Here is a 25,578-nt window from a genome sequence, read left to right on the forward strand (position 1 = left end):
GAGTTACATTCTAAATTGCCACTTGAGATCCTCACTGTCAAGTCCCCATACAAGATTTAAATGGCATCAGACAATTTGACATTTTCACTAAGGATGTAATAAGAGGTCTGAGGTAGGTTCAGAGACTGCTTTTAGCTGAGTGACAGTGTTCACCGTAAAAAGACAGCAATCCAATTGATTACACATAATTTCCACCTACTGGTCTAGCATTCATATGTGGGCTTTTTGTGACCTATTATCAAATAAAAACAAGAGGAAGTAAGTCGATATAGAATTATCAAGCCAGTTAATTATGGCTCTGAGAGGTATGTAACATAGACTTTATAAATAATGGACGTAGTATCCGTGATGTCCCCCATCTGTTCCTGAGTGCTGTTTTGAAGCCAATCGTCGGCGGGAGCCATATAGGCAATGCTGAACTCAACCAAACTTAGTGTGACGTAAAGAGGTGGGGTTTGAGCCCCCTAGCCAACAGCTATGTGTTCCTGCCTGTCAGTCAAGTCAGCCATGTCCTTATTTGGGCAAAAATCGTAATCTCAATATCTTCTGAACTGTCGCGTTAGAAAAAAATGTACCCCCGTACAGTGTGTCGATAGAGAAATTTGCAATGTAGACCGAAGCTGTTTTTTGAACAGGCTGTAAACATGTTTTTTTTTCTGCTGCAAAGATCATCTTCTTTGCCAGCCTCAAGCGGATTCTCAATGAACTGCAGTTTATAATACTTCCGCATGGGCTTCATATTTTGAGGGGAACCCGGGAAATCATTGCTATTATGCTGGGCGCCAGGCTCAATGCAATTTTAGTTTTTCTAACTACATTTTGAAAAGTAAGAGGATCCTTGTGAATCTAAAAATGTGGTCTTGTCCCCTTAAAAGCAGGCATATCTCTATATTGTGCAAAGAATGAAATATCATCTTAAGCGTTAGAATATTCCACCAGTGTATCATATTTTAAGCCACAATGGACAAAATAGAAATTAGATGTCTGTCACACACTTCAATCACTAATGAGATATGAGATTATGATTCAAACCGTCATATACTGTAATAAAGATATTGACCAATACATATCTATATACATTGAAGTTTAGAGCCTCTTCATTAGAATTTAACTTTCAGGGTGATCTGAAAACCATCTTCAAAGAGGCTCATTCTGTTGTTTTAACCACGTCACTGTGTCAGATGGCAGATCATGATTTGATTGACATTTTCCTTCAGGCACAAAAGTCAGAGTTACACAAGGAAGCTGAAGCCATGTGAAAATGATTCAGCTCAAGTGTTGACACACTTTTAATATATCCATGGCCTTGTGAACACCACACACATGCAGGTTAGCTGAGATGCCACTGCTTGTTCTCATAACTTTGGATGCTCTGCTGAAAGAGGGGCAGGTAGCGTATATTATTCATGAACTAAAATCCCACCTGCAGCCAAAAATAGATCATTAGCTGCCCTTGGTAAACTTCTGCAGCTCAAAATAGAAAACTGCTGTCAAAATTCAACAGCCATGTTCTCCAGAGGGCTCCCACAGCCGTCAATACTCTACTCACAGATAACGTTGATGAAGGCTGAGAACAGCTGAAGAGCTGCCGTGTGATTTGTTGCAGGGTTTATTGCCTAATTAGCTCACAGATCCTTGTGCAAATATTCTAAATTTGGAATGAAACTCATATTTATTACATTTAGATGCTGGAAAAAAATGCCCCTCCAAAAACAGGAAAAAAAAACTTATTTCAAGGTACTTTTACCTTGAAGTAAGCAAAAAAAAATCGGCCAATAGAACAGGTGAAAATTTGCTCGGTAAGATTTCTTATAATGAGACGTAATATTTAGAAAACTGTGATCTTAAAATTAGCAGGACAAACTTATTTTAAGCAATATTTTACCAGTATTTTAAAGCTTAGTGTCTCAGAATAAGCCAGTATTGCTAACAGTTAATATTTTTACTCAAAAAAAAAGCTTTTTGCACTAAGAAATTTCATGTCAACTTCTTCATTTGAGATATATTCACCTCAATTTGAGTTGTATTATAGCGGCTCTTCTCTAGGTTTAAGACCGTTTTGTACTTGAAATAAGATTACTAAGTTCAATTTGAGCATTTTGAGATATAATGTCTTCTCATTGTGAGCTGGATGTACTAATATTCAGTCATGTTGTTTTTTAGGATAAGCCAGCTACGCTCAAACTTAGGTGTTTCATTGTGTGCATGTAGTTGGAGGATGTATATTTTTATCCGATTTAGAAGAAACAGTGTTTGAAAACTGTAACTCACCCTTAAAAAAAACAACTCTTCTTTCTTTCTTTCTTTCTTTCTTTCTTTCTTTCTTTCTTTCTTTCTTTCTTTCTTTCTTTCTTTCTTTCTTTCTTTCTTTTATCAATGGATCTGTTTTCTGATAGATTCTCCAATAAAATGCATTTACTTAAATCAAGTAAAGTGTTTGTCTTAAATCAAGATTAGCCGTCTTCCACAAATAAGATCTCAAATTGAAAAATGTATGAAATTTAAAATATACCTTATTTCTTCATTTCAAGATTGTTTGACTTAACAAGATATTTAAGATGTCTTAAAATGAGTCCCTCTATCTTATTCAAATGTTACTTGTTAAGTAAATTTATCTTAAATCAAGTGTGATCAGACATTTTGACTAAAAATGAGACAATTTCACTTGGTAAGATTTTGAGGTTTTGTAGTGTATCAGTAAATGTGACTTGTGGCGTTTGAGTGAAAGTAAAAGTATCAGGTGATCCACTGTGTATCCTGGATGTATTTTGGCATGCAAAGTGTAGACTCCAATTGTAAGATGATCCCACTTTTTCACATGTATATCAGGGGAAAACCTGACTTTTATTCAGACCAATACGGTTATTAGTAGCATTTAAGCATACCGCTAACTGAGCTGTCAACCTTCCACAGTTGATAACAATCCTACTGTCTTTGTCGGTAAAAAAAAGGGGGGGAAGAAAGGGGAAAAAAGTGCTCTGTCCCTTTAAGAAGTGACACAAACCTCCGGGGTCGTCTTAAATCAAGATTATCCGTCTTCTACAAATAAGATCTCAGCTTGAAAAATATATGAAATGTAAAATAAACCTTGTTTCTTATAAATTACAACTCAAAACAAGATCATTTCAAGATTGTTTGACTTGACAAGATATTTAGGAAGCATTGTCTTAAAACAAGTCCCTCTATCTTGCTCAAATGTTAGTTGTTAAGTGAATTTATCTTAACCCTCTTGTTAAGTTGCGGGTCAAATTGACCCTTTTTAAAGTCTATTTAGGCAATATATGCCTTCCAAACCATCTAAATGCAGCATAAAAATCTCGGCAGCATGTTACAGAAGAGATGTCGTGTTAATTTATCAACATCACTTCATAAAAAAAAAATCAAAATGTAAAACGAAATAAACAAAAATCAATGTTATGTAAAACGATAGTATTTATATTTTGGGCTTTCCAATGTATATTGAAAAAAGTTTTTACATTCATTTTAATGAAAAACAAATGAGTTATCCTCATTGAACTATGATCTGTAAGAATTTAAGAACACCAATGGACTAAACCTTGATTTAAATGGTTAGTAATGGAGTTAAAAATATATATTTTTTAAAATGTGTTTTGGGATTTTTGGGGTTCTGACCAAGCGGCAAACTCCGGTCTCAAACGATTGAAGCCAATGCGGAAGTGATATAAACTGCAATACATCGAAAATCTGCTTGAGGCTGGCTGCAGAAACACCGGAAACCACATAGATATGAATGGGAAAAAGACGATCTTTGCAGCATTAATAAACATGTTTACAGCCTGGTTAAAAAACGGCTTGGCCCTACAAAGCTAATCTCTCTAATGGCACACACTGTACGGGGGGTGAATTTTTTTCTAACATGACGGTTAAGAAGATATTAAGATTATGAGTTTTGCCCAAATAAGGACATGACTGACGTGACTCCCGGTCGGGAACACACAGCCATTGGCTAAGAGACTCACACTACGTCACACTCTGCCTAGTTGAGTTCCGCATTACCAATATGGCTGCTGCCGTCGATTTGCTTCAAAACAGTGCTCAGGAACAGATGGGTGACGTCACGGATACTACGTCCATATTTTATACAGTCTATGGTTCTGACACTTTTGGATAATTGAATATATCCCGGGTCAAATTGACCCAGGAACATGACTGCTGTTACAGAGAAACGAACATAACAGGAGGGTTAAATCAAGTGGGATAAGACATTTTGACAAAATGAGTCAATTTCACTTGGTGAGACATTGAGTTTTTGCAGTGTGACTGTTATTTACATAAAACCTTAAATCACCCATAAGGCTGCTGTGGACTTTGATTTTTCAGTGGCTTTTTAAATAAACACAATTTCCAAAGCAGAAACCTCTGATGCATGGCTGCCCATTTGTCTTGGTCACAACTGCCCCATCAACAACCCTTGCATGTCAGCTTGAAATATGAATTCTCCTCCCTGTCCCTGAGTGCTGTGTGCACTACATATTGACCTCCTTGGAGTTTGTGAGCGTCTGGCTGCATGCATTTGATGTAGATTTTCTCAAAGACTTCTTTGGGGATTGCTCGTATGGTCTTGGACCTAAACAGAGAACTGAATGATGGATACTTCACTACCCCGGAGTGTCTCTCTTTGGCCTCGTATAACTTTACAGCCTCATTTTACCCCCTTGGTCTGTAAATGAGGTGTCATAAAAAAGCAGAAAAAGAAAGTAAAACAACCGGCCAAATTAATCAGGACATTTGTCTTTGACACCCGAGGCACCTGGGACCTACAGGTGCATCCATGTCAATGTCTTGTGAATTACCACACTGCCAAAGGGAGGGATGGTAGAGGCTGGAGAGGGCCAGAGGTAAAGGGGCCAAATTGTAACAGATTGCAAACCTAAACCCCTGCCCTTAAGCAAAAATGGACTTTGGGGATGAAGTTGCCAGTCACAGCATAATTGATGCTGGGTTGGGTCCAGGGTAAGTCCCATCTGCCACTGTCTGAGGTTTGGGAGCTTTCCCTTTTGTCCCCTCTCAACGCCGCCTTCAAACTGTGCTGGCAAAATCCCCTCTGCCGTCCCCCTTGTCCTCATTATAAGCACAAAGCTCTAAGTCCAAGCCTGCTTTACCCTCAGAGAGCGGCAGCCTGGGGAGAGACCGGGTAAAGCCGTATACAACCACAACATTTTCCTATCATATGGGAACAGAGTGACAGGGACAAAAAGCCTCCAATCATTCTCCTTAGATTGTGAAAGATAGTTTTTTCCTCCTGTTTTTACAATGAGCGCTGCAAGAAACTGAAAAATGATTTGTGTGGAGAGCTCTGAATAAGGCTGTACTGTACATACAGAGGCTTATGTGGGTGGTTTGTATCTGTCAGATGAAGGCCAAAATATTATGGCCACTTGAGGGAAGGCCACTTGCTAGACAGCTGCGATTGCTCAGAAACACATCAATGAAACCATATGTTTCTACCGACAGGAAGACTCTCTCTTTCTCTCTTAAACACACAGACACACCAGAGCACACAGGCATGTAGTATATGTGCTCGCTGCATTTCCAGAAACATCACCATGATTAATGGGCTACGGAACCGGGGATCTTGTTCAATGTGACACAAGCCTTTGTCTCTCAGTTTCAGCCCCTTCCCCTCCCTGACAGCCAACAGAGTCTCCCTCGCTTCGCTACCAGCTACAGCGGGGCTGGGCGGCCGGTCGGGGCAGGATGATACGATATGAGCTGACAGCATGGTAATAACCCATGCAAATTAACAGGGAGGGGTGTAAATGCAAATGCTTTAAGCACAATAGAAAAGTGATTAAAAAGCATTTCAGTGTCTTCTATCTGCCGGGGAATAAAAGCTTGAAAAAAGAGTTGACTTTAGGTGCCGGGGACTCGTGCCAGTGCTCATTTCAACATGTCCTTTTCCCTCTCTTAAGAGGACTTAACTTTGATTGTTTTTCAGGCTGCTTTCTATCTCTCCCACTGCCACAATCATTGCCCATCCAACTGTGTGACTTCTCAAAATAAGGGATGTAAGCACTTTGGCAGTGTTTTATGTTTCACTCAACCCCTTTCTGGAATGTATGTTTCTCCCGGTCACACCAAATAACTCAAGTTCACACGCTCGTGTATTTGTCTCTGTGGAAGTGTACAGGAACTAAATGAGCCTTTGAGAAATAAAGCCATGCAGGGCATATCATATGTTGTGTGCAGTGCCAAGAGCTGGCAGGGTAAATTTGGTTTAATTTTCTGGGTGGCACAAACTACCCTCCTCTCACTTCCAAGTTGCCAATTACAGCATCTGAGTCTGTGGCCAAATGCCCGAGAGTGTGATGCTGCAGGTATCTCATTGGAATCATTTCTAGATGTCAAGAACTACAGCTGTCCCATGTTGTCAGACAGTTGCAGTAATGGCCTTTAAACACATTTCCTCCATTATAACAGATGATTCAAATGATCATTTTTCTGAGACATTTAGTTTTAATACATTTTTTGATAATAATAAGATATTATTATATTTATGGATTCATCTGTCTTTCGCCACACACATTAACAACCTTCAGACCAAACTCAAATCCAGAATAGCTTTCCTTTTCAACAACAAAACCTCCCTCACTCATTCTGCCAAACACACCCTCGTCATGATGACAATACTCTCGATTATGGTGACATAATTTACAAAATGGCCTCAAGTACCGCACTCAAGAAACTGGATAGTCTTTATCACTCAGCTATCCGCTTTGCCACTAATGCACCCTTCCACACTAAACACTGCGATCTCTATAAATTGGTGAGGTGGCCCTCCCTTCTAACCCGGCGGCTTAACCACTGGCTTCATTTTGTATATAAGTCAATACTGGGAAGACACCTCCCTACCTATCCTCTCTTCTTCACGTCGCCCATGTTTCAAATTGCACTAGGTCATGTAAATACATCAACCTCATCATCCCCAGTACTTCTACTATTTTTGGCCATAAAAATCCCCAAATACAAAATGATTATCTGCAAAACTTGATCTTGAAAACTCAACCAGGTGTGAGTGGTACCTAGGTGTATTTTGAAGCTCAAGGCCACAAACCAAGCTGCCATATTTGACGAGTTAAGAGGGAAAACATGTTGCAAAACTGTGTCCTCGAGCCTTAAAGTTAAACCGCGGTGTCAGGGTAAGACTGGCTGACTATTAGACCAATTACCATTTTGCATTCTTGAACCTACTTGGATGTTAGGTGGAAGAATTAACTGGACTTCATATGTGAAAAGACATCCTTCAGTTACAGTGAAAAGGTGCACCTGTTACAGTTAGCGTCAGCATCTAGTAAAGGTAGAAGTGTTTCTGAGAAAGTAATAGTAAAACTGGTTGCTCTGGTGAAGCTGCTGTGTAGTCGCCCCTGAACTTTGACCTTCTCATGAAAGGAGGGTTTGAAAACATGTCTCTATGATGGGTTACAAAAATATAATAGTTCTTCAGCTGAGTACAGAACCTTGCTAAAAGTACATCGCCCTAACACACGGCCGCCTCTCCTCTCCCTCCGTCTTTATACTCTAGTTTTTTTCACCGATCTGCGTTTCAGAGACACGGTGTGATATTGTCACCTTCGCACTAAGAAGACAGATTTTTTTTTACATGTTCTTTGAGGTCCACTTATGTTCGGTCTGCACTGTTATTTCCAGTTTCAACTCAAAAGAACCTCTCCAGATGGATTTGCATATTGATGACACCATGTCACCCCAAGGCACTCTCCAGTGCTGTTTGAAAAAGGACCATGTATGTACCCATAATTCATAGCACAATATAGTGTATGCCTCTCTCCCTGCATTCATATACCTGCTTCAAAGAAGTCAAATCTACACGTGCCTTTTTGTGTCCTGAAAATACACGTATTCAAAGTCTTTCAAGCATGTCGAAAGAAGTGTTTGAAAGCTTTATTAAAAGCACATTTCTGCTCTGAAGCATTCAGAACCAATATTCCTTTGTGGCTAAACGCTGTGCATCGATATATGTTAATTGTTGACTGAAGCACAAGTCGTGCATAAAAGGGAAATTGCAGTAAACAAATGAAAAGAGCAGCAATGAAAGGCAAACGGAGCTGTCTGACATCAAAAGCCTCTTCTTTATGATTGCACTGAAGCTCATTTTGTTATTGCCGTTCAAATGGACCTCTGGTTTAATTTGGTGACACAGATTAACTGCTGCTTAGCGACGTCGGCATCCATACCAGGTCGTTCCAAACCAAACATGCATTTTCATTTTCAGAAATACTTTGAAACATTATGCAGTTCCAATTTGTGTACCCACTTATTCTGTTCAAGCACTCAGAATGCATCTCCCAGCATGCATTGGGGTAGTAGAAGGGTAAACATTGAGGTCACCAGTTTATCAAAGCTAATGTGGCACCTTGGGTTTTTGACAGCAGATATTATAGCTCTGATTATTATGCTATCAGTTTTTGTTTTTAGCTTTCTCCTATCCCACCATTTTTTTTTGACTCGGAGCAATCTTTGAACCGATCGTCTGCCATCAGTGTTACAGCCTCTTAGCAATAGAGGGCTTCTGGAAAGACTTTTTTGCCATTTTTTGCCATTGTTTGCAGTGTGACAAGAACTGGAGATAATAGACGATGACTCAGACCTCTCATTTAGACATCTGTTTGGGGAAATAACTAGATAGGTAAAGTGTCACCAAATAGGTCAGAAGATTACGCTCTGCCCCTTTTGCTCTCTATGCAAACATGATCAGAGAATATTATTGGACGACACATCACATGATAGTTCTATGCCTGGAGATAACTGGTAAGAGTCAAGTGTCAAAATGCTTTGGCCAGGATTTAAGTAGCAGGAAGATATTCAGTTGATTTTTTTTAACTTTAAAGTTATATTTTGGGGCTTTTACACCTTTATTCATAGAGGAGATGATTGTGGATAGGGTAGGACACCAGGAGAGAGTGGGGAAATTACTTACGGGAAAGGAGCCACAGGCTGGAATCGAGCCCGGGCCACCGGCTATATGAGAGCACATCTTAACCATTAGAATAAATCCACGCCCCAGTTGTTGTTTTATATCAGGTGTTTTGGTATGTCACCTACTTTGGCATGTGAGCATGAGCTCTGTTACACAGTTCTAGTGGGAAGGGAGCCAGTTAGCCAAGAATGAAACAGTCAGTAGCTGCACAGGAAGCAAATATTCATGCAAGAAGAGTGTTGTCTGTTTTAATTGGAGGTGCGTTAGGTGCCCAAACCCAATAAGATCTATACGTGTTATCTTCATTTATGCTGCAACATTATGTCATGGCAACACAAACCTGGCGCAAGCGTGGGCTAGGGCATCCAAGCGTTGGCTGCCCGTGCCATCATAAAGGAAGGAAACAGGTGGCTGTCGAGCAAAAGTCAAAGGAAAAGGCAGACCTTACCTGTAGCGACGTCTCTTTCCAGGCCACCATGCAACCAGCTCATGCTGCTTCCTTCGTATGACCCCTCAGGGTTTCAGACGACAGTTAATTTGGGACAACATATATAACAAAAGACATAACTCAACTCAATCTCAAAATGTCTTCTACCGCTTGCGACAATGGCGTCTCTTTCTCTTCTCGCCTCCTGCACAAGTGTCTGCCCAAGTTAATCAAGACCACGGCGTTCCCGTCTCATTGGCCAATTGGTCATGTGACCAGGAAGGCCCACCCACCTGTAGCTCGACAGCCATAACACCCATGCCCAGGACAGTGTTGCCGTAACATTTACATTCACAACATTACCTATAATGCTCCTTCCTTGGCTGCTCTACTTTGGCTTTCCACGTTTGTCACGCATGTTAGTTACATCCCAGCAATAGTGTAGTTACATGACGGTTGGACTGTTCCAAGTGAGGTGTTTTTGAAAGATGTTGTAGATACTGTAGTTTGCACAGTAACACTCTGTTAGGGGTGGAAGTCATTTCATGTTGTGTATGACTTTAGGCTGTCAAAGAATCACTCATCACTTAATTTGAAGCTCTGCTGGCTTCTGTGGTGCGGTTGTCTTGTGATGTCAGTTGGTTGGCTGCACCTGTATGCTTAGCTTGTTGGTGGTAGCTCAAACTCAAAGTGCGTTGGTGATAATTGAATCCTGTCTGACGCAAAGTGCATGTTACTTTTGACCTGTAAACTCAGCTGTCAGGCAGTTTTTTGAAGTGAAATGTGACATTCAAAAGTGCAGCAGTGTTATTTTCCATCACAGCTCAGCCGGAAGCAGGTGGCTTCACTATAGTGTCCTGAGAGGGACAAAATAGAAACTCATTAAACAAATAATGCATACATTTTGGACCTTAGTTTTATCATGATTGGCAGGTTAATGCAGCTGCCCTAGTATCAGTATTTAATTCTGTTTTTTTACTGCCGAAGCTGGGCTACTTTGTTCACTTTGTCAAAAAAAGTTGCAAGACAATCTTAAACCACCCTGTCAGCATCCAATGTGCTCAACACTCACCCAGATCATAAAACAACGCTCAAACATGGAGTTTTTATTTAGAGATTCAACACAAAACATGTGAGAGTGAAATGTCATAAGTTCAGCTCCTGTCATGGTTCTTTAGCTTTCAGAGAAATGATTTGTCAAGAAACTAATCCCCCAGTGATTTTGATCAGATTACAGTGAGTAGTGAAATGCCCTGTGCTATCATTAAGCTTTGGTGAAACCATTCAAAATTCACACTGATTACTTTGGGACCCGTGGGCTCACAATAAAAAAAGTACAGCTTCATCAAATACTTATCTCTGAATTACTGTCAGTGAAAGTAAGCCAAGGATGACCTTGGTGCCTCCTCTTTGCCATCCTCCCCCAACACACACCACCTTCCTCCTCTATAAATAAACCCCCAGAGATGTGGACTCGAGGCCAGGGTGCTTAGTACAAGGGTATGTTGGGAGTGTTTCCTGTGAGTCCAGCTGTCTGCGGAGCTCTAAATCCCTTAATTATGAGGCCAGGGAAGGCAGTCTCTGGGGAGCATTAAACATGCTCCTGTTCTGCACATTCACCAATCCCATTTGGAGGGTTTCTTTTTTCTTGTTTACATTTTAAGGAAAGAAAGCAGGGTAATGGTGCTGGAGGATATAGAACAAGAAGGAGGTGGTAAATGGGAGATAGAGGGAGAGATCTTTATTGATGTAACTGGCACAGCAGTACTGTGGGAGACAACAGGAAGTAAATGCTGCTTTTAATGCAGTGGTGTGCAGGCGGGCCCTGAACAATGGGAGAAGGAGGAATGGCTCATGAGACCGCGGGCACATTTTATACATTTTACCCATTTGCAGCGTGCTGCTTTTAAGTTTTGGGACCTGTATTTACATTCTATAATGGGACATAGCTGGAAGTGAGACCCAATCCTTTGTGAGGTATCAGTTTTAACTTTCTCCTGCTATTCAGGATTAGTGGAATCTGATGATTGTAAGACTTATCTTTAAACAAGGAAACAGTCTTTTTAGTAAACGTTAAATACATGTTGGCTCCTGACAGTGAAATGATTCATACTTACCGTTTTGAACACAAACTATTTATAATCCTGCAAACTGTGGGCTCGTCAAATGCTCTGATTTCCACTTTCATGCTTTCACTTTATAAAGTTCCACTGTCCTTAAATTGACACTTCCTGTTTATTGTTGTTGTAAGAGCTGCCATGTTTGACGTCGGATTAGCAAAACTTGTTTCTCACATGCAACCCAGATATTTTCTGGAAATGCTCAGGAGCTCTGCCCTTGAGATTTCTAAAGTTGAGTGAGCTTGGTTTAGGGGATAAGCAGGACCTGATGATTTGATTTTTGCATTTAGAACAATGATACCTGCGAACATTTCCTCTGTTCTCAGCTTGAAAAGGATGCTGCACCTTCAACCTTGGATGTTTTTTTTCATATTGTTACTTGTCAATCGTCTGGGTTTGCACCAGTTGCAAGTCGACTCATTTGCAACAAATCTTCCCAAATATTTCCTGCTGCATTCTCACATCAGCTGACTCTGTCTTCATGTCTGTCTTCATTTACCCTAAGTTAGCAAAGTAACCTGGCAAACAACCGTGTACAGATTGACTGAACTCTCTCATGTTGTTGATGCTGCCTGCTAGAATCCCAGTCACCAAAAAACACCCTCAGTGATGTGAAATGTCATGGGTCTGTTGGTGGACGTTTTGAGGTTTTCTGTCACATTTGGCAGACTGTTCTTCCTTATGAATCGAACATGGACAAAGTTTAGACCCTATATTTAATGCCTTTTCAAACTATAAAACATGGCATGTGACATCCTGAAAAATGGAGCCACATTTGCAAACTTTTTTCAGACATTTGCCACCTGTGAAATGCTACTCACATGCTCCACCATGGGCTTTATGTTGTGCTTTTTCTGCTGTTTTCTAAAATTAAAATAAATAAAAATATAACTTAAAAAAAAGAAGAAAAACAATCAGCTGTTTGTGTTCACACATGCAGTTCACCCCAAAAATTTGGGGAAAGTTTTCAGAAGTTTGTACATGTGTGAGGACAAAAACATCTAAACAAAGTAGGAAAACTGATCCAAGCAAAGAAGAATTAAGTGTGAAATATATAGTAAAATCTAAAAGATGTAACTCCACCATGTACAGACACACGGTTAGGACATTAAGGTATGAAGCACAAGTTTTGTAGAGTCAGATAACAGTATGAAATGTTTTCTTCTTTGAACCAAAGCTCCTTTTTCTGGACTTTCGGGGCCTAATATTTTCAAGCTTACTGTTCACACAAATGACCGGGAGGCCCTAAAGTGACATGTGCAGAATTTTTTTTTGGGATAGTATCTGGTGCGCACGAGATACTTTCTCGTGCGCACCAGATACTATCCCAAAAAAAAATTCTGCACATGTCACTTTAGGGCCTCCCGGTCATTTGTGTGAGTTGAAATACATTTGTGAATCCTTCTGTTTGCATTTGTGATTTATGAGACTGTTCTGACTCCATACGTGTATCCCTTAAGCCTGAACAGACCGTAAAACTTCAAAATCCGTTCTGAGACAATCAAGTGGTGACGATCGTGCAAGCAAAGCCTTGATATCTTTATAGGGCAGCCCAAGGTTGAAATAAAACTCAACTAACTGCTGTACTGTCATTTTTAGATCGAAACTGGTTGATCTCCAGTGCTAACTTGGTATCTCGTGCGCACGAGAAAGTATCTGGTGCGCACGAGAAAGTATCTCGTGCTCACGTGACAGTATCTGGTGCGCAAGAGATACTTTCCAAAAAAAAATTCTGCACATGTCACTTTAGGAGCTCCGTACACAAGCACCTCACAACGGGAAATTTTCTTGTCACTCCCAATCTCACAATTTGATATGCTGCAATTGGTTTAGGTGGAGAGGGTGGCTGGGGAGTGCATGCAGGAGGAGTAGGTTTTCCATAATGGTAACTGTGTCTGTGATGAAATCAATATGTTCTGTGTTGTCCATATGCAAACACAGCAGTAAAGGACATAATACAGACACAGGAGGCAAGCTGACAGAAGTTTAAAGCAGAGAAACCTCTCTCAACATGAATGATGTCATTGCTATGCCTGCTAGATTTCACAAGCAGGCTGTAAGGAACATGTCCAGATAATGTCAGGGTGAAAAATGTGGCCATTCGTGTTCACACATGCAGCTCACCTGGATACAGTCTGGAAATTTTCAGGAGTTTTGTGCATGTGTGAAAGGGCCTTAAATGTGAGCTTCTTATGAGTCAAAATGTGTTCCCCTAAAGATGGAGATTAAATACTTCATGAAAAGTGCAACGCATCCATTCTGGACTCAACAGGTGGAGCTACATGAAGCTTTTTCTGCCTCTGCAAAATCTCCAACACAAACCATACATTTCCTGAAAACTGCACTCAGTTGTTTTTGAAATGGAGGGAAGCTTGTGTGGCAATCAGAATGCCGGGCACACAGAGCACAAACACTCTTCAGTACACTGTGTAGCTGAGCAGTTTTCATTATGTAAAGGAAAGGGGGGAAGATGCTGCTGAGAGGATTTCAAATTTTTTATATCTGCACTTGAATCTTTTTACTCCTCAAAGAAACCGCCAGAAGAGTGTCAAAGATATTGGCACTTTTTATTTTTTTTAAAAGTTTTTTTTCTGCTTTTGATACTTTTTTCCCCAAAGACTTCTGTTGTTTAGCAAACTTGACTGCAGTTGCATTTCTTGCATTTCAATTCATATAGTTCCCCACTACCTGAAGTACTGTATCAGCCTCAACATGCGACACGGTAACCTTGACAGAAGAGACGTAAAAATGTAAAAGTTCCTTCAGAATGATTGGTATGCAGAAGCTTCTGTTTACTGCGGCACAAAGACAAGAAAATATTAGCTCAACCTTTAACAAGTGAGGAAGAGAGAAGATGCAATTAAATGAGGTATAAAAGGCTTAGACTCGATCATCATAAGCAACTATCTTAATCCTATACAGGGTTGTTGTGTTTGCAAATGTGCGCCACAAGGTCTTGGTTTTAATCATGTCAGATATTTCACCGAGGCTTACTGTGCTCTTTGGCTTTGACTTCCATTAAGTGAGCCCCAAAACCACAGGGCAGAGAACAACAGAGAACAACAGAGCTCAGTGATCGATGTCGAGCTCCCCTGAACTAACTTGACCTGAAGGTTGTGTTAGTGATTTTACTCCGACTAAACAAAGAAGCTCCTTAGTCTCACTTTGGAGAAGTGCTTTTTAATGGGCTGTAAATACTGTTATTAATCTGCGAGTATGTCTAATTATTCTAATGAAATTTAATTCATAAAATCAGCTTTGTGTTAATTAAATGAGTTCAGCTAAGGTGGGTTCAGATTCCTCGCAGATTTCTGCAAACTTCCCTGATCTCTTTGTATTTACAGCTGCTCGCACTGTTTCAAACGCACCATCATTTTTAACTGCATATTAAAGCAGCACTTGAAGCACTCCAGCGATGGCGTTGTTACTGGACTCCAGTAAGCTTTTTACAAACTACAGTTCATGTTGTTTTATGAAATACAGCAATCAATATCATAAATCTATAACTCTGGATTGTGTTTCTTTTACTGTCTGTGCATACAACTCCACTTAAGAAGCCCTGCAGCTCTTGACGCTGCTTCTGCGTGGAGTACTTGATTGGTCAGGAGTAGACACCTCTGACAGCTTCTCATGCGCCAGGTTGAGACAGGCTTGTCAGTGAGCTAATTGAGTGTTCTAAGGTTAATTTACTGCCATATGAATCCCATCAATAAGCAATTAAGAGGTGTGGAAACACGCAGACACCCAGGCCAGCAGCTGAATCCCCCTCATCCCCCCTCCCGCATCTTTAATCAATTAATTTCCGCGGCATGTCCGTTAAGGGCTGCCTGATAGATACACATATAAAGTGACACATGAAGCCGGCATCACTCCCTGCTTGACCTTTCTTGCTTCCTTATCTTCCTTTGAGCGTGGCTTATGGATTCAGAGAACATCTGAAGAGATTCTAAACAGATTTCTCAAACGCCTCTCATTCAGATAAGAGCTATTTAACTCTCTGAAAGCCGCCAAGCTGCTTTTCACATGATCCTGTTCAAATCAATCTTGAATAAGAACTGATATAGAATCACAATTTATTCTCTGTGCAACAGAATGCTCGGGCCTCCAGCTTTTGCATAATCATAAAGAACATTTGTTGACTTTCTGACATTATGTTACATGTGGTGTGAACATGCAGGCTGCAGGGAACAGCCTCAGTCTGGCTCAGAGTACGAGTGTGTGTGCATAAACTGATGAAAAAGTTTGAATTAAAACTGATTAAGAAATAAAAAAATCACCATATCCACAGCTCAAACTTAAAAGTGCTTTAGATATACTTATTTTATAGATATGAGCAGTAGTGTACTCAAAGAGGGGCAGTTGTAGTTGAAAAAATATAAAAACTGAATGAATAAGAAATATAGGATAACTAGGATGTACTTGTTAGAGTTCTGCAACATTTGAGTTGTAAACAAAGGATTTATGTTATCTTTATTTTATAGCCGTTAACATTTTTTTAAAGAGGAAAACATATGAAATTATTGAAGTTTAGCTTGTCAGTTTGCTGAGTGAATAAAAGTCTATTGTTTATTGATTGATGTTGTTTTTTGTGTGGTTTTTTTGTATTGTTTATTTATGTGTCTTTGTTTGTTTGTTTGTTTGTTATGGTGTATATGTATATAATTTCAAATTAAGATTAAAAAATATGTTAAAAAATAATAATTTATAAATGCCCTACGGTGCCCTTTGAAGGGATACATTTTTTTAAATGTCTTCTCGCATGTAAAAATGCCCCGTGAATACCCTGACAAAGGTTAAAACAAAAAATCCCCTCTTAGGTGCACCTCTGATGGATAAAATGTGATAAAATGCCCTCTTAGTATTTTAAGTTTGAGTTTAGCTTTATACTTTAGAGAGATTGTTTTATTCGACTGTTAAAGAACAGAATTCTGTCATCATATTATGTGTGTGGGTTTCAGTAAACTACTCCGTTTTAAAATGTGAATGTCAGAAATAACGGATTTATATTACATTTATGCAAAACTCACTCTGTAGAAATGGAATATTCTAATCATAATTATGTGTAAACAAAGGTATAACTACCTGAATATGACGATACCACCATCTTGCACCACTATGTTTCTACGGTAGCTCAGGAAGGACAAACTAGTAACATGCTTGTCGTGAGTGGCCGTACACTGGTTTGAAGATGAAGAGAATGATTGTTGTTGCACTGATCGACATTTGTCATGGTAAAAAACTTGACAAATGGAGGATCATGCTAATGCTTCTTCACCCGCGGTGTCTCACGGAGAGATACCGCAGGTCTTTTCTTCCTGCAGTGGTCAGACTCTATAACCAATAATATATATATATATATATATATATATATATATATATATATGGCAAGCCGTTTAGGAAATTAATATATATTGAATGAAGTCTGAACATATTGAATGAAACTCGATATATATGGAATGAAGTCTGAGTATATGGAATGAAGTCTGAATATATGGAATGAAACTCAATATATATGGAATGAAGTCTTAATATATTGAATGAAAGTCTGAATATATAGAATGAAACTCGATATTTATGGAATGAAAGTCTGAATATATTGAATCAAACTCAATATATATGGAATGAAAGTCTGAATATATGGAAAGAAAAAAGACGTCATGTGTGGCCTGCACCATCTTGTGTTTCTGGGATGTGATACTTTTTCCAGTTAGACGTAGCTTTTAGTAATACAACCATGAGGGAGGCAAGAGATGTTTTCGCTGCAATTTTAATTAATGAAGGGGTTATCAACCACTTGAGTAATGCATGTGCTGTTTAGCAAACTTCATTCCATATATATCGAGTTTCATTCAATATATTCAGACTTTCAATCCATATATTCTGAGTTTCATTCAATATATATCGAGTTTCATTCAGTATATCAAGACGTCATTCCATATATTCAGACTTCATTCCATATATTTATATATTCCTTTTGCACTGTCTACTTTGTTTCTGTGACACTTGAATTTCTCCGTTGTGGGACGAGTAAAGGACTTTCTTATCTTCTTATCTTATCTTATGCAGAACAGGAGCGTCTTGTCCTCATAGGCCAACATCACCAACAGAAGGGCCGAGGAAGGGAGCGTTTTAATCTAGAATCTGACTGCTAAATATTCCCATTTCTGCACACTGTACATTTAAATCTTGCAAGATTGTCAGTCATGCTGGGAGCAGCATTCTGGTGTTGTTAATTATATATTGATACATTTGTTTTCCTATTACATTATTAGATTTCCAACACAAACGAGGAATGAAGTGCTCCAAAGTTCCTGGGATGGACCCCAAGACTTTCCTGTTATTACACGAGTCTAACTAAAAAAATCAATCCATCAAACAATCAGACTTTATTTATGAAGTGCTTTTCATACAATGACATTGTAAAACAAAATGCTGTACCTGAAAACAACTCAAAATAGAATACATTAAGAAAAAGAACCGTTCTTTAGATTTGCTGTGTTCAGTTATTCAGCCAACAGTCAGATTGGGGGGTGGTAATTTATTTACCACATCACATAAAGAAAGGGACCTGACTCTTCGATGCCACATCTTAAAATTGAAACATAGTCGAGGCTCAAAACGTTTCCAGAATGTGCAGAAATCATGTAAAACTTTGCATCTTACATGATGTAAATGGTGCGATTTCCATTCAAAACTGAAGTGGTACATGTGCAGCCGGCCGTCATCTGCCGAGGCGTCGGGAGTCAAAAACTGGCTAGATGACATTTTCTTGAATCAGCCACGTCGGGGGTTAGGAAGTATTCAGATTTAAGCCTCCGTGCGAGGACGAGAGAGCTGCATGTTGACAGCTGATTTTCAAGGGGATGTGAGAGATTTCCATTCATTAACTCCTTCTCCTCTCAGTGCGCCCCTCTGTGATGCTGTGAAGTCTTGCTCACATGTTTCCCTCTTTACGCTGGAATCCTGGAGAGATTCACAGAGAGTGTTGCTGATATGATATGTATGAGATTTTCTACCTTATCAGCCTCATCTGACTCACATGAGCTCTGGGGACTTATGAACATATTGTCTCAAACACCCAGTAACCATTTTAAGAGGATAGACTCTCAGCAGGTTCCTCCTCGAAAGAACAGATACTGTGGACTAATGAAACAGGTTGCTTTGATTTAGACAGATTTAGTTAAGGTGGGCATTTATTTAGTCGTCTTACTCTTACCATGTTAGCACCAGTGCAGCACTGTGATTCAGGGGGCTGGGGAGGCCAAGAAAAACAATGGGATAGGTGGGGCCATCTTATATCCAGGGGCGTGACCAGAGGGGCATCCAGAGGTGCCCTTAGCCTGCTTGAAACCTGGCCACCCCAGCTACCAACCTAAAAATCCTCAGCTATGGTTGGCTATGTGCCTTGTCAGAGGCTGTATTTGGGTTAAAATCAACTGTTGATTTGGCTGCTAGTATGTTTTTTGTATGTATGTAGGACATTTTTTCAGTTATGACTTTGGACAAGCACCTTTTAAGTCTGTAAAGAATTAAGCTTAGAAGATTTATGTGTTGCCACTGTGCCGTTTTTTTTTAAGTCACCTAATCCAACACAAGAATAAAACATCTGCATGTTACTTAAGTGATAGTTGTTAAAGCAGATAGTGAAGACAGAAAGGGTAATGCTCTTCCGTAGTGCATGGGCGCACGCACAACTGAATGGCATTTCACATTGGCCCCCCCATTATCAAAAACATGTCTGGACTAACATGCCCCTGCATATTTCACGGTCAAGCTGCAACCTCTGGATGAAGCCCATGTAGAAGTGTTATAAATTGCAGTTCATTGAGTGTCCACTTGAGGCTGGCTGCAGAAACACTGGAAACCACGTAAACACACATTCATATAAAAGACAATCTTTGCAGTAATAATAAACACGTTAACAGCCTGTTTCAAAAAAAACTTTAGCTCTGAGTAGCTAATTTTTTCTTGGCACACACTGTACGGGGAGGATTTTTTTCATACACGTTATTTATAAGATATTAAACATACAAGTTTTGCCTAAATAAGGACATAGCTGAATTTCTTGACAGGCGGGCACCCTGTAGCTGTTAGTGAAAAGGCTAAAGGCCCACCTCTTTACCTCACACTAGCTCAGACAAGGTTAGGTTGTGTTCGGCATTTCCAATATGGCACCCACTTATGATTGGCTTCAAAACAGGGCTTCAGGAACAGATGGATGACGTCACGGATACTACGTCCATTTATAACACAGTCTACGGTCACAGTGGAAACATTAGCAAATATTCAGCTAGCTTGGAGGCAAATAATACATTACAGTAGTTGCTTATTTTTGGTTTGCACATCAGCAGTCTGTGATTGTCACCAATGACATGATCCACTTTCCAAAAGCAACATGATGTATGCTGAAACACACTTGAACAAAATTGTTGTAAATAACCAAGTACTGTAGGTTGTTATGATAACTGCAGGACTTCAAACTGCTGGATGTTATTCCTTGATGTTATCATGCTTGCAATGAAACAAACAATTTATTAAACTGTACATTTTTCTGTGCAGGTGTCCCAGCATTTTTGGGATAAATGCATCACCACAACTCAGTATTGACAATGTTGTGTTGCTCTTTATGTGACACCCAAGATGATATTTGAATCGCAGAATAAATCATAGCATGAAATGAGGGAAGTGAAAGAGCGTGTTCTCCAATAGTCAAAGGAACCCTGAAGGTGCATTTTGCATGTTTTCTATGGAATAAGTTTTGAATATAATTTCATAAGTCTTCTCCTCTGTCCTCCACAGCACCTCCAAACAACATATCCGTGGTGGCGGAGAACACCCCGGCCCCATTCAGTCGATACCAAGCCCAGAATTTCACTCTTGTCTGCACTGCAAAAGGAGGAAAACCAGCCCCATCGGTGAGTTTGTTGCTGAAAAATGCACCATGCTGTTTGTCCATGAGGGACCTGCCTTTACAACACAGATCCCAGTTGTTTACAGAGGCAGAGGAGCCGCGTTGCATGTAGCTGCCAGGGTTTTTATTTTGTGTTATTCTTAAGATATCAGCATACAGAACACTTCCAGTAAAAAAGCTTTAAACAGGATTTCAAAAGATGCTAGACAACAGCGAAATCCTTGATCTTAAAGCTTCCCACAATGTTATTTGCCTAAAAATGCTGCAGGATACAAGCTCTGCACGGATTATACCACACACACAAACACACAGATGATGTTTTCCTGTAGTCATTTAGAGAAGCTGTCAACAGTGCTGCTGTTACACCCATTACAGCTTGACCTGTGATTGATTAGCAGCACTAATTTAGTCATGCCATGTAGTCATTAAAAAAGGTAGATCAGATTTAGGAAACGGACACATTAGTGTTATTGATGGTCCCACACAGGGCAATTAATCTAAGGGGAATGACATATCTGTGACAGGATTACCACGGTACACATGCAGCAACACACCAATGTGCACATGTATGCAATTAGGACACACAACTCAGAGTCAAACTTTCTTTCTGGACTTTTTGAAGAGCAGAACAAGGTCTTGCAAATCTATCCGCAGCATATGCTTGTGTATTTGGTGGCATATGAGCTTACAGACCCTGTTTGAGAGCGGTCGCTCACTGTTTGTTCCCACTGGGTCATTAATCATCGTCCATGGGTGTATGGAAATGGACTCCCAGACCCTGAGCACACCTATCTCCTGCAATTACAAGCCCACTGAGAGGTGACTACAAGGTGAATATTATTTCCGTCTCTTCGGGTACTTCCTGGTTGATGGTGTGATGAGCGAGGGTCTCTCCTGTTGTGATCTCGCAGGGAGGCTTAAGCCATTAAAGTTGGCACTGCTGGATTCTTTTCCAAAGCCTTAATGGGAGACAAGAGAGATGATGGGCTTCAGCTGGTCAGTGAGTCTGGACTACCTGTGTGACAGTGGCCAGGTCAGATTGCAGATAATGAGCTTTGTCAAGGATTCTGCAAGCTAATGCAAGTGACTCAGCAGATTTATCTTTAGTACTTTTATAGAAAAGTGTGAAGAAGTTTTTGTTGCAATAAAAGAAAGGAAGTAACTGGGTCCATACACCAAAAAATGATCCTATCCTTGAAAGAACAACTAAGTGTGAAAGATGCAACAATGTTAAATATATATCTCGATGTTACAACCCAGCTCTGACATCAGACTTCAACCAGATCTGTGTCAGATCTGTTTCCGATCGGCTTTGTGCTCGAGCAGGACCGCTGGACAGCTGGAGTCATGTGACCAAGGTTTTCCTGCAGTAATTACTGAATCAAGGATTCTCCTCCTCCTCTCCTCATCCATGTTGCCTTTCTGGTCCACTGAAAACCTCTGACCTGTTGACTCCAGGCCTGGCTCCGCTCATCATGACAGTTTGTTGTTGTAGTTAAGGGAAATACGATCTGTTGATAACACAGAGTGTTTTATTCTGAAAATGAACCAGATGTTTCATTTTGTTTTGGTGCCTGACTTCCTGTCCCGCTCAATTTGCTCTGTTGAGTTGATGCGTCGTGCTCCAGCATCCGGCAAAAATAGAAGTCTTGGGTATCTGATCCGAAGGGCTCCAACTTGCTGGATCAGAGACGCAGCCGGAACCCAACAGAGCGGATCCAGTGAGAGTTACCACATTGACTATCAGAGACGGACCGGACACAGATCTGGTGGAATTTGGCCGTGAGGCTGTAAAAAAACAGGAGAGGAGACTAGGGCTGTGCAAAAGTAAGGAAAAAAAAATGATAGAACAAAGATCAGTGAGTGAGAATAAGAAACAGAAGAGCCGCGCCTTAATGCCCACATGAAGAGTGTGAGAGCAGAAGGGAGAGACCAACACGCCGGATGAGAGGAGGCTTTATTGTGACAGCCACACCAGGCACAGGTGTAGCTCATCACCTTAATGACGACCCCGGATCTTAACGATAGAGAACAAACAGCAACACAGGAACACCTAGTAGTGTGGAGGGGTCATCACACTCTATTATACTGTTCTACATATTATTGTCGCAGATACAGTGTGCGTGTATATCATAGACTGTATAAATAATCGACGTAGTGTCCATGACGTCACCCATCTGTTTCTGAAGCGCTGTTTTGAAGCCAATCGGCGGCGGCATCCATATTGGAAATACTGAATTCAACATAACCGTTGTCGATCAAGTATGACGTAAAGCGGCAGGCTTTGAGCCTCCTCGCCAACAGCTACAGTGTTCCTGCCTGTCAATCAAGTCAGCTAAGCCTTTCGTTATGGAAAACTTGTAATCTTAATATCTTCTTAATTGCCTCGTCATGAAAAAAATTGACCCCCGTACAATGAGTGCCAATCGATAAATGAGCTATCCAGACTTCACTCGTTTTTTGAACCAGGCTTTAAACATGTTTATTTCAGCTGTAAAGATCGTCTTTTTTGAAGAGTGGGAACCGAATCCAGGCCTCCGTACCTGAGGCGTGCGACTCAACCACCAGGCCAAACCGGCGCTCCTATCATTGCATATTTTCATTGAAATGCAGCAGCCTCCGTACAAAACTACTGAAGAAAAATAGAAATAAAACCCTGCATTGGAAATCATCCAAGACCCGTCTCTGACATCTTCCGAATGTCTCATTTTGTTTACAAAGAAGCCCCAATCCTGTTCTACCGGGGAAATAGAAACAGCACTGGTAGCCTTTAAAGGTCCCGCACACCCACACTTGTGTTCTCAGTGATTCTGTTTGATGTTGGGTGGAGCAGAAGTATGCTGCAGGTTTCCTAAAGTCATCCAACTTCCTATGCTGCTTTTAAAAAACTTGTGGTAATCTAAGTTTCTGCACCCTGTTAAATAAAACAGCACTAAAAGGAGGGTCACGTGTGTGTGTGAAGCATCGTTTGTTTGCACCCACTCTGTCCTGAGAAGAGGTTCTATCAGCCGGCGTGAGAGAGAACACCTGTGTTTGAGCACCCTGTGAAGCACCTTTAATGTTCCCAGGGCTCTTATAGCACGGGTTATTATACGAATTAATGTATAATGATATTTGTGAGTCATTGTGTGAGCCAAACTATACGAGGGAATTAACTCCCAAACCTAGGCTGGGGTTGAATCTAATTTCAGAGCTTCTTATTAGCTTTTTACAACATTCAAACTGAGAAAACGCACGCAGAGTCAGCGCTGGAGTGATGCAAGATATGAAGCCTGCAGGATCCGAGTGAAAAGTGAAAAGGAAACACTTTTAAAATTGGAAAGTTGTATTGCCTCTGTGGGGAGTTGATTCGGGCCTGTCATCGTTGCCAGGTGCTGTTGGCCTAAATCAAAACTCGGTAAACAAACTGTGACAGCTTTCATTGATAGATTTCAGAGGCACAGTCTCACTCGGCTCCAGCGCCCTAGAGTTCTTCTTATGTGGTCCTAAATCAGTGAACAGAAATATTTTGTTTAAAATGATGGAAAAGTTTGTAGTTGTTTATATCCTGTTTGATTTGCTTTCTAAATTGTCACTCTGTCACAGCAGGTTTGCTCTCTAACAAACTGTGTGCAGACGTTAAATGTCATGAAGTGATCACAGATGGCAAAATGTCTTCAGCAGTGTTGACTGCTACACTTACACTGCTGTCCTGCGTATCACACTCACCTCCTCTAAGCTCCTTGTCCTGTGCTGGTGGATCAGCAAAGAAACATCCTATTTCTGAGTTTTTACAAAGACTGTAGTTAAAGTCAGACTCAGTGCAATGATCCAAATGACTGATCCATTATCCCCCTCCGATGCATAAATATGAAACTATAGCAAAAAGTAGAAGATCAGTAGAGTAAAAAGTGCACATTTGCGTAAGCTCTATTTGCATTAGTATTAATTAAAAAGTCCCGGGCAAATCAACCACCCTATTATTTTTACATTTCCAGTGTGAAACAACATCTCAGTAGTTTTGGATGGTATTTTTTTGGTAGGTCTCTGTAGCTTTTGGTAAAAAATAAGAGGTTATAACAGCATTTTTGCTATGCACTGTATGGAGGCCAGATTTGAAGACAGAGCAAAGTAAAATCCACCCAAAGATCCAGAAGTGAAGAGTGGTTACAGTAGATGGATGACATGCTTTGCTACATGGAGTAAGGAACATTTTCTATCTTTCAAACAGACAGAAATCGTCACAATCACAATCATTACAAGAAAAAATAAAATAGGCTGATCGAAAAGGGTTTCAGCTGAAGGCAGAGCTTATAGATGCCGAAATGTGGGAACATAGACACACTCTCACGTGGTCAGGTGTCAGCAGGGAGTGCATCATGGTCATATTCAGTCCGGTGGCAGAGAAGAAAAGTGCTCGTGGAGACCTGTCACTCAGCCGCAGCCACCCGCTGAGCGTCTCTGCTGTGCGCAACATTTTCAGTCAGCTGATTCACATGAAACATGCTTTAAACTTAAAACACGTCCCTGATAGCTGAACGGAATATGAGACCACATGATGTTTGTTCCACGTGATAGAAAATTGAAAACAAAAAAATCTGGTTTGAATAAGTTCTTAACAATCACTTGAGCGATACTCGATAATTGTTGACATCCCTAGTACCTGCACATTAAGGCAATGTTGCCTCCAAATGTGAGCTGCATCTTGTTACCTTCTTGTCCTTGCAACCATTAAATCACCCGCACAGAGACTTTCACCTCTACTTTCCCTCTGTTTGAGATAGAGGTGAAACAGGCATGAGTTAGGCTCAATACAAACTGCTGTACCATGTGTTAGCGTAAAACTTTATGCCGTTTGACTAGATGTGGACGTTGTCTTTTATTGAATTTGCAGTACGCTTTAAAGTGTGATACTGCCCCTAGAGACAAGGTGGATGTCTGTGTTTTCAATCAGAAATGTTTATAATTTAGAGTAAATTACAGACTTTGCTTATACAGTGTGAATGTGCCACACCAAGTTAAGTTCAAATACCTAAAAAAACTTTTTCATGTACGGAAACACTGCATTGTTTAACACCTCCATACAATGATCAAAGCTTAAATTTATGGCTCCTGTCAAAGTTTGTAATGAGTGAAAAGAACATGGACAATATAAGAATACCTCACAGTTCTGGAGTGTCCTATT

At 40.3% G+C, this 25,578-nt stretch overlaps 1 protein-coding gene across 2 annotated transcripts in view; it reads left to right on the forward strand.

The window, feature by feature from the left end:
- The window catches only part of igsf21a (immunoglobin superfamily, member 21a), a 381,326-nt gene that overhangs the window by 287,934 nt on the left and 67,814 nt on the right, over nucleotides 1–25,578 (forward strand). For both annotated transcript variants that reach the window (XM_034694383.1, XM_034694318.1), the window contains exon 5: nucleotides 20,303–20,418. In XM_034694383.1, coding sequence (XP_034550274.1) covers nucleotides 20,303–20,418 — 116 coding nt within the window. The remainder of the gene's footprint in view (nucleotides 1–20,302; nucleotides 20,419–25,578) is intronic.

Source organism: Notolabrus celidotus, chromosome 1 (assembly GCF_009762535.1).
Source record: "Notolabrus celidotus isolate fNotCel1 chromosome 1, fNotCel1.pri, whole genome shotgun sequence".
NCBI lineage: Eukaryota > Metazoa > Chordata > Actinopteri > Labriformes > Labridae > Notolabrus > Notolabrus celidotus.